The 10,529-nt window shown below is 38.8% G+C and overlaps 1 protein-coding gene across 1 annotated transcript; it reads right to left on the bottom strand.

Moving 5' to 3' along the window:
• Positions 1-2,047: 2,047 nt before the first annotated feature.
• On the bottom strand, positions 2,048-10,322 carry LOC131329047 (receptor homology region, transmembrane domain- and RING domain-containing protein 2-like). Its single transcript, XM_058362099.1, has 4 exons — positions 9,929-10,322; positions 8,949-9,176; positions 7,899-8,303; positions 2,048-2,808 (listed from the first exon to the last, which is right to left on the bottom strand). Exons 1-4 carry the CDS (start codon positions 10,050-10,052, stop codon positions 2,303-2,305), a joined length of 1,263 nt encoding a protein of 420 aa, XP_058218082.1. The 5' UTR covers positions 10,053-10,322; the 3' UTR covers positions 2,048-2,302.
• Positions 10,323-10,529: the final 207 nt, after the last annotated feature.

Here is a 10,529-nt window from a genome sequence, read left to right as displayed (position 1 = left end):
ACAAGTTGCTAGTAGAATGTGGAATTGTTGTTTACTGATATTAAATGTTGATGAAGAACTAAAACAGTAGGGTATTCATCATCTTCTTCTTCCCCTGAAGAAAAAACTGGGGATGCTCTGGTAACTAAAACTGTAATTTACTTTGCTGCTGTGACTGGAACTCAGATATAATTTGCTGCTCTGACAGTTGGAATCAACTGCAGGCATTGAGAGTGGGTTTGGAAGGATTCGTCGTAGTGGACATAACCCAACCTCAAAGATCATTCCTGTTTGTTTTCTTTTTCTTTTTCGGCCTGTTTGATTGGGGGTTTAAGATTAGGTGGGTTGTGGTCGAGGGATCGATAGTTCAGAGACGAAATAGTCCGAGGACTATTTGGCAGTGTAGTCCTTTCGATCCTGTGTTTGTGGAGGGATTATATGGGAGACAAGTCTTATCCTGTCTATCATCACATGTACGTTTGAAGAGTTATAGACAATGATTAATGACTAGTATCTTGGCCGTATTGCAATTGCATAATCCCACCAATTGCAATTGTTTATCCAACCTTATTCCTATGTACTCTTCCAGTTATCCGGTGTGCTTTTTTAGCATGATGGAATGTCGGCGACGCTTTAACTTAATTCGGAAAAATTGACGTTTCAAAAACCGGTGTGTTATCGAAGTAATGGATTTTATTTGTTTCCCACGATGACCCCTTGCTTTTTTGCTTTTTCATTGCAAGACGGGAACTTTTTTAGTCGAACAATTAATCCTATGCCAAATGTTTTTTCTAGGTGCAACAGAAAAACTGCAGCAAAATTACATAACCGTTACAAGAACTGCAAACCATGAAAAAAACTGCGTACATGGATACCATCAAACTGTCCTTGTGCATAGTTGGAGTCACTACGCATAGTATGGGGGACACTTCAACAAGAAGAGGTACGGTTCTTGCTTGTGAATAATAACCAATAACTCAAGCTCCTCCTCGCTATTAACCTGGTTGAAATCAATCTACAATTTTAAGGGGTTGCTAAGGTTAGCAATGTAGATATCCACAATGACATAATCAAAATTGAATAACTAAAACTTGCTACATCACTTTTTCAGATTATAAATCTACAAATTGTGAACATAGAAAACAATTTTTTTTAAATAGTTTTTAAACATGAGCTTAGCCAAAATTTGCCTAGTTCGTTGCAATAAAATTCCTTTGTACGCGCTGGATGGTTTTTTGGAAGAAAATTTAACGATGTTCAAAGAAAACGTCAAAGTAAAAGCGGAATCCCGCTCTCGGTTGGAATCGGACTGATTCAACTAGTTCCCCTCTCAGAGATAAACACGCTGACCATGTGAGCAACTCCTTAGCAGTCACCGGTGCTCCGACCCAAAGCCGGACACCACCAGCACGGTTCTCACTTCTCTTCAACTTGGTGATAGGCATGGACACCACCAGCACGGTTCTCACTTCTCTTCAACTTGGTGATAGGCATAAACATGAAGCATCTCTCCCTCAGCGGAAAAAAAAAAAAAAACCCCTATTTCAGTTTCTGCTCGACAACCACGCAAAGAGGTCACAGATAAATGTTATCCATTCGGCTACAAGCAAGAAGACTTACTGTAACGCCCCAAGCAGACCACTGGCCCAATACCTTGATTTTGATCCATATGGCCCAAAAGCTTAAGCACAAGGTACAAGTAGTAGCCCACAAGATTTGTTATATGCCCAAGATCATCCATGTAGACTTTCATTGCGGGATGGGGTGTTACACTTACGACTCCAAATCAGACCACCAAACGTAGAAACCCTAGCCATGTACACAAGCGTGCAAAACTTACCCTATGGCACTTATCCAGTTATCCTATGGATTCCAGACACGGCAGAAATTCGAAGAGGCCAGATTTCTGTTATATTAAAGAGTTGGCTCAACCATAAGTCCACATTTAGCCTATCGTCCAAGGCCTGTTACAGAGTTTCCGAAACCACGAGCCAGATCAGGCAAGACTGTATAGACGTCAAAACCAAACAAAGAATAAGCCCAACACGAAACATGGACACATTGTGTGAACATCTGAAGTGTAAGACCCATGATTTTCAGCAGCTGAATTTAACGAAATTAACAGAAGCCCTATATGCTACACTGTACAACAGGTGCACAACATCTACTGGAACCAAATCCAATTTCATGCGTAGTGGTGCGAAACAAAGATCAAAAAAAGTCAACCAAAACTAGTTTCCCTTTTAGATGGTCGCTCACCACCCTCACATGAGATTTTAGGCTGAATCTACCCAGAGATCTCCACAGCATAATCAAGTTTGAATCAGCATTCTGGAAGAGAGTGAGCAGAAGCAAATGGAGAAAAGCTTGTAGCCGACTCGCTAAAATGCACAGGGTGCGGTTGATTACTTGGAGACCCGACATGACTTAAGCCACTTCCAGGACTAGGAACATAAGGAGATATAAATCTAGAATTAAGCGGTGATACAGAAGGGTAGCCCAATGATCTCTGATAAGACGCATTTCTCAGGTCTACTGAGCTTCGGCTTGCACTCAAGTGAGGGGATCGGCGGTAGGTTTCAATGTAAGACTGCAGATAAGGAGTGCTAGAGACGGAATGATTATGAGAAGCTGAATGGGCTGGAGTTGATGATCTCACAGATGACAATACAGAAGACGAAGGCACAGAAGCGGGGCTTGATGAAAGCAATGGTGTGCGTTCTGATGCCGGTGGATTATCACTTGCGCTAGTTCTAGCATCACGTTTGCAGATGGGGCAAAAGGTTCTCCATGTCGTAAGCCAAGCGTCAACACAAAAGGCATGGAATTCTGTTAAATTTCCAAAGAACAAAGTTAGTCAAAACTCAAGTAAATGACCACAAATTGGCATGATTAATGAAGCCATGTACATAACGTACTAGTTTAAGCGTGGTATACAAGGAAATTTATGACCACAAAATACAATAAAAATCCTCTGAAAATATTGTACATTGAACACGCTGGAACCTTGCTGGAATTTTAATGTAATCTGCCAAATAAAATGTGGTCCATTTCCCAAGGAAAAGCAACTGCAACTGTATCGTTATTTGTTCTTTATTATTCCAGTTTTTTCTTAACACAGCAACAGCTAAAGTTGCATCACTCTCATACATTAGGCGCAACAAAAATATCCACATCTGTCTATGGATAATAAGTAGCAGAACATAATCAAGTCTCTAAAAGTGTCGGGCCGGTTCTAGAGACACGGCCTTTAACACAACTTTTGACACAAGATCTCAGCCATTGAAATGAATGGTTGTAGTTGTGCTCTCCCTCTTTCCTCTCTCCATCACACCTGATTTCTCTCTCTTCCCCACAATCTCACGTTCTGCTCTCTCTCTCCCCTCTCCCACCTCAAGATGGCGTGTTCTCTCTCACACGTACCTCACCTTCTACGGCGAGCCTCTCTTCTACGGCGAGCCTCTCTTCTCTCTCCCCTCCCCCTTCTCGGGATCCCCGTTTTTAAAGAAGCAAATCAAGAGGAAAAAAAAATCACTCCTAATTAGCTTTCGTGTACTCAGCACTATCCTATGTCCTGAATATCATTAAGCAGAGCCAACAAGTAAGCATACAGGCCTGAAATACTAAAAACAGATTAGTCAACAATTACAGCTACAAAAAATACAATAATTTCTTTAGCTGATAATGTTGACTGAAAGCTGGTGTATTTTGTAGCTAGACTTAAAAGCAACTTTAGAGCCATCCCAGAAATAGAGAGGACTAGACACATTGACAAGGAGAAAAGCACAAGGAGAGGAGTTGTTGTGGCATGGCTTTAGAGATACATAGTGGTCCCACTAGGGTCCTTGGAGCTTTAGGGGTAGGAAGCCAAGTTAGAGACTCAATGAGTTGTGACTCAGCCTGCATGGGCTCCAGGTCAGCGAGCAGCTTATTCATCAGTCTTAAGATAGAAAACCATGGGGTGTGAAGAGTAATAAACATGGACTCGTCGAAATGTCTGAACTAATTTCGTCTGAGACACTTAACACTTAGGTAATCATATGAGATATGTACAGCATTTTTAGTTGGAAACTCACTTTAGGAATATTATTAATTATTCAAGTTCACGGTAGAACATATGAGATATGTACAGCATTTTTAGTTGGAAACTCACTTTAGGAATATTATTAATTATTCAAGTTCACGGTAGAACTATGCAACTCCCATATTATGAATAAAGTAGGTTTTTACTACTTTGTAAACTCAACTCACTAAGAAAACTAATAAAAAATATGAATATTGTGCAGCATCCCTCAACCTTGGCATCTTACACAAAAAAGCAGTGGGATCTCATGTCACAAAGTTTCAGGATAAGAGGTCATGCATCATACTCCTACAACTCAATATATCTTATGTTGCATCATAGATTTTACTGGATTTAATAATCGAAACTTAATATCACTAAGGTCTGAGGTCAACAATGCCCAAACGTGTGTAACCCTGAGCTTGGTTCCACTGTCTTGTGGGCAGGTGCATGTGGATGGTCCAAGAGTTTACGCTGCTCCATTCCAGTCCGGGGTGTGGTTGGGCAGTTAACCATCATCAAAGAAAATGTTGCGGAGCGCAGGGGTTGGGCACCCCTTTACTGGAAAGAGGACCGGTAATTTGAGTTGCCAAGATGTTGGCGAATGCCAAAGATGGGGCAAAGGATAGAAAGCTCATGTGGTTGGATTCAGGGAAGATCACATATAGGTCTTTTGATCGGTCGAAAAGATTGAAAACTTATTCACAAATTACATTTGCTGCTGATCCGATTAAAGGCACGACTATCCAAAAAGGACCAGCAATATGGGAGGGAGGGAATGTAAACTAATAGTGGTTTTCTTTGACCATTGGATTTATAAATACTTTTTCCATACTTATGTTTTGATGTGTATATTCCTTAGTATGTCTGAAGCATGTTTGGTTATAAAAAGAACTAAAAAAATAATCATATGAAATATTTTGATGACTGTTCAATATCTCCAGGGAGTATTTGATGAGTACGATAGTCCGACACAGACAATATATTATATACCTAACCTTATGAGTACAAAAGTGTGTGCTTCTTAGTCTATTATGCTTAGAATGCTCTCAGATGCCATAATTACTAGGAACCTAGGAATCTAGCAGCCTCTACCTAACTACATACTTTTCCCATTAGATGTATCTATTCCTAGTGCAATAACCTTCTACGTAGAAACCAGTGACAACATTGACATTCATGCAGTTCGCAACCCTAAAGCAATCCCTTTACTCAGACCAAATACCTTCACCTCTAAAGCCAATTTTAGTCCTAACCCCTCCCCTACCATTTCGCATTGATTCCCCAAAAAATCAAAGCCATTAAAAAGAAGGCTGTCCAGATATTCTAGGACTTTATTTTTTACAATGAAAAAAACGATACACAACCATTTCTTAGTCAGAAACGTTTAACCCAATCACCCAAGTTTTTTGTGCCACCAACTCACCGTAAAGGGTGCATTGTTCTAAGTTTCTTCGTGTAGTCCTGCATGTAAGCAAATTAGTACATATTGAACAATGTGTGGACTAATAATGAACAATGTGTGGAATAAGTTATCAGGCTTCAACAAAACCTATCAAGATTGATAACTTTTTGGACTGATAAATTAATACATAGTGAACAATGCCTGATAACTTTTTGGACTAATAACTTTTGTGAGAGAATGACTGTCTTGTAAAGCGGGAAATAAGTACTTACAAAATAAAACCTTGAGGGGAACGGGGTCTTAAAACAAGAGAGCTATATCCACTGGCATAACCAATAAGCTATTCCATCACCTTAGCAATCATGAGTCTTCTATTCAGATTGTAAGGGAGAAATAGCAATATTTAGTTTGAATAACTAGGTCCCGCTTTCTTATATCCATGTCATAATTTTTCAGTTACCTTTCGTAGAAATTGACCATCAGGCTTCAACAAAACATTTCATTTTTTTTTTCCTTTGAGAAAGAGCAAGAAAATCACTGCAATACCTATCAAGACTATTACTTTGTTCATGGTTTCACATGTAACTTCTTAAGGACTCTTTTTTTTTGTATAGCTGTTTCTTAGGTCTAAAAGTTATACCATGTTTTTTAACCTTGCAGGAATTAAAAAGTCCTTGAAAACTGCAATAAGAAGTTCTCTTATACTACATGAAATGAAAGGCCACTGAAACAGGAGTATATACCATATGCCAAACATTCCTCTCACAATTCACATATATTTTGTAACACCCCTTAAAACTGAATGGTAGTCCAACATCAATGGGCTACCAAAGGGTTAATACATATAGGGGAATTTGCACTTACACCCCTTGTACTATCACCAATTTGCACATACACCCCTTATACTCCAAATTTAGGCACTTACACCCCCTGTACTTTGGACTGAAGTGCAACTGTTAGAAAATCCGTTAAAATGGATGGAAAAGCTACTAGCGGGAAATTTCCCTCCAAAACGAGGAGAAAAAATGCTTGAACTTACCTTGATAACCACTTATAAGCCCTGTCAAACTCCCCTTCCCAAAAACAGAGCATCCAAACCCCTCCCTTCCCCTAACCCACTTTGACCCTGTTCTACTAACAACCTTTACCATTTTTTTTTGGTTTTGTCCTTATTTAATTTTTTTTTTGCGTATGTTAGTTTTCTACCTCACTTTTTAGTTTTCCGATTCGTCTCGTCAAGACGAATTGGAAAGTAAATTTTTTACTTTTACCCAAAAAAGTGGTTAGTTTTGTGCCTCACTTTTTTGACCCCTTTTTTTTTTCACTTAAAAGTGGTTATTTTCCAACATATTTGGGTATAAGTTTAAAAAAAAATTACTTTTAAGATTTGTCTCGTTGAGATGAATCAATAAATCGCAAAACTTTGGCGCAAAACTAACAAACGAAAAAAATTCAAATAAAGACAACCATAACTTTAAGAAAAAGTTAAGTGGAATAATACCTCTCTCTCCTCTCACAAGATGTCTTCTCAAACATTAAGAAGCCCATCAATTTCAAGCAAGCTGCAACGTCAAATTGGATGCATCATTTGGCTTGAAATTGATGGGCTTCTTGATGTTTGAGAAGACATCTTGTGAGAGAAGAGAGAGAGTGGGTTAGGAGAAGGAAGGGGTTTGGATGCTCTGTTTTTTGGAAGGGGAGTTTGACAAAGCTTATAAATGGCAATTAGGGTTATTTTTGGCATTTTCTTCCTCATTTTGGAGGAAAATCTCCAGCCAATAGCTTTTCCATCCATTTTAACTGATTTTCTAACAGTTGCACTTCAGTCCAAAGTACAGGGGGTGTAAGTGCCTAAATTTGGAGTATAAGGGGTGTGTGCAAATCAATGATAGTACAGGGTGTGTAAGTGCAATTTCCCCATACATATATAAAGGGAACCTACATAGTATACAGGCTACATGGTATATCTGACCTATAGCTTTTGAAGCCACATTGCAAGGCTATAGGATTGCCGTGGACAAGCTGGTGAGCAGATCTGGGTCATTACAGATGCGTTAAGGTCTTTTACAAGAGGATATCCAAGAACCAAACTATATGATCCACTACAATTCAACACCGACATGCAAAATGGAGAATAAATATCTCTTCACATACCAACCTTAAATTAGTTCCAAGTTCCGGGCAAGGGAAACCTTGCCTCTGCAAGGAATCGTAAATATGTATTGTATCAACTACATAACCAAACGGAAAACAACCATTAAGTATCATGTGAATCATAATAATACTAGCAGGAAATCGGTTGCCATGATAGAGAACTACCACCCGATCCACCCATAACATAATGAAAACCACCAAAAATGCTTACCCAAAGAAACAAAAGCAAGTAAATCACCTTTGTATGACAACAGAAGCAAGTTAAAATTTCCAAAATTTGATGAGAGAAAAACTTACTGTGTTGACAAGGCAATATTCTAAGCTTTTCTCCAACGCTATAGTCTTCCAGACATATGGCGCATGTTGATGAGGTACAATTATCCTCTACTACAGCTGTAAAGATTAGACTTGGCATGGCTTTGACTAGACGACTGCTCATCCCATGGAATTCACGAACATGAGAAGATCGAGGTCTTTCTCGTCTTATGCGATTCCTCCGGACAAAGAAACAAGTGGCAAGCACAGCTGACATGGCAAGCAGAGAAATAAAAGATATGGCCATGATTGACCATGCTGAGTTCTCAAAGCTTGGGATTATCCACAGTTCCATCTTGGTAACACCAGCATACTTTGTGAGTACTTCACCTGAAGCCTTGGAAACAAACACAGCATGTATTTTTATACCAGCTGAATTCCCTGCCACTGCATAATTACCATGGTTTGATTAGACACTCTAAAAGAGACAACACAATTAGGCTCAATCTGTTTCAACGAAAAATGTCGGTCATCGAAAATTATTTTTGGTAGATTCTTTGAAGTGTAAACGAATTGCAATTTCAAAAACTGATATGGACTTCTGATATACCATTCCCAAGCTAAAGAGTCTAGAGTTACGTTTTCGTCTCCCGTTTTTTATCCTTTCCCTCTATAGAAACTGTCTGTCTAATGTACATCAGATAAGATAGAGGAATTCATCAGAGTTCGAGAGTGAGAAGAAATAGGGGGATTTACATATCAAAAGTAACTTCATTTTAGCAGAGAACATGGGGATGCTCGATATTCACATTATATACAACCAGAGAGAGGTGATTGGCTTGACGCGCCAGTCAAAGGCGCAATTGTCAATGTTAGAGCAAAAAGACATAAAATGTCTGTAACAAAATATTTTCTGAAGGTGATTAACTAGCACACTTTGCGCAATGCTGTCCCACGAATTTGGAGCCAGTGTCAAAAATCAAACCATGAAAGACACCTAAGTTTGCTTCATTATGAGAAAACTAAAGTAGATTCACAAAGCATATGTCAACACCGAATATTAAAGATCACATAAAGTGCCACAGCCCTTACTTGCTACCAAATCACCGTCTACATTGTCATAGATAATGGCCGCTTTGAAACCAGCAGCTTGTGCTTTTCTAACTTTATCCTCAAAGCTACATCCTCCTCTAACAATCAATATAAACAGCGAACAAGTGGCATTAACAGTTGAATCAATCTTGCTCAAAGGCGAGCATGCATCCAAAGGATCCGCCACATACAATGTGCCACATTCCCCAGACCCTTTCAATGCAGGAGCTGAAATCACAAATAGAACAAAAGTTGAGGAATGCAAAAGAAAATGAAAATCGCATGCAAACACCACCCTAGATCAAAATACTGCACTATTGCTGAAACTTTAAAACCAAAGTTTAAATCCAAGCGTGTCATCAGATGATTATAAAACCCGAAACTCATAATCCCAGGATTGGCAAGGATATATTGCTTCCAAAATTCTTTGCATACCCTAACTTGCTCACATAAGAACATAACTTTGCACATACGGTTTAACCATTCGACTACCACTCTCAAGTCAACTTATCCTGTTATCCAAAACTAGATATAAACCTGCTAAGGATTCTATAATCCCAGTAAGTTTCAGCAGTCAGCACTAAATGCTTCGATATTTCAATCAAAAATTAAAAACACCCATCGTCAAAATTAGTCACCTTAGCGAAAAATCCCAAAATCTAAAATCCATCAAATCAGCGCTTTAAAATACTGAATTCTCATTTGTAACGATCTGTATAGGCAGCAAATGAATCGATTTGAATCTGATCCAAAGTTCTATACATTCGGAATCGGCAAAGATAACCCAGATTCCATACTTCCTTACACTTCCTGACTTGATCACATGTGTATTGAAATACTACTCTCAAGTCAACTTACCCCAAACTAAGAATAAACCATTTCTAGCACAAGTTCAGAATTAGTCACTAAAACAATAAATTCATTTCTAAAAATCATCAAAATTACGCTCTAAACACTAGAAAAGCTCAGCTGATACTCACCGAAGTTAGCTTCGATGTCCTCAAACGACAAGGTTACGTTGTTGCCAATCAATACCACGTTGCCAAGAGCCACACAAGCCATTAGAGAGAGAAAGCTGCAAGCCAGGACCAGACTTGTCACCATCTCTGATCCAATCAGACAAGATCAAACACAAAACCACCACACACCGAGAGAAAAAAGAAAACAAAAGATGTCTAGTGTAGAGAGAGAAAATTAGGGTTTTTCGGAATGGGAACATCGGCTTCCATGTCTCGAATTCTTTTGATGCCCTCCGCTGTCTCTGTGCGTGTTTTTAGGGGGAGTAAAGGAAAGCTTGTCGCAGCAGAAAAACCGAAAGGAAAATCAATTTTTTTCTTCCATTTCTTCTCTTCTTCTTCGTTTTTTTTTTGGCCCTCCTATTCGAAGCCCTATATTTACTCTTATAGCTCGTTAAAAATTTTTAATTATACTCGACAGTTAGTTACCGAAATTGAGATATATTTTCAGCATCCAATTGCTGAAATATAATATTTTTTTCAACAAATGTTTACCGAAAATGCATGTTCGGCAGTTGTTTACTGAAAGTTGAACATATTTTCGACATGTAGTTACCGAAATATA

The sequence above is a fragment of the Rhododendron vialii genome, chromosome 6a (assembly GCF_030253575.1).
Source record: "Rhododendron vialii isolate Sample 1 chromosome 6a, ASM3025357v1".
In the NCBI taxonomy this organism is placed as follows: domain Eukaryota; kingdom Viridiplantae; phylum Streptophyta; class Magnoliopsida; order Ericales; family Ericaceae; genus Rhododendron; species Rhododendron vialii.
This window is presented reverse-complemented; position numbering and strand designations above follow the sequence as displayed.

What these genes read in the sequence shown, in the direction of transcription:
- LOC131329047 (XM_058362099.1), bottom strand. Translation starts at nt 10,052, where the DNA reads ATGGTGACAAGTCTGGTCCTGGCTTGCAGCTTTCTCTCTCTAATGGCT. An exon ending in GGACATCGAAGCTAACTTCG is followed by an intron (nt 9,177 to 9,928) that starts GTGAGTATCAGC and finishes TTGTGATTTCAG; the next exon opens with CTCCTGCATTGAAAGGGTCT. An exon ending in AATATTGCCTTGTCAACACA is followed by an intron (nt 2,809 to 7,898) that starts GTAAGTTTTTCT and finishes GAAATTTAACAG; the next exon opens with AATTCCATGCCTTTTGTGTT.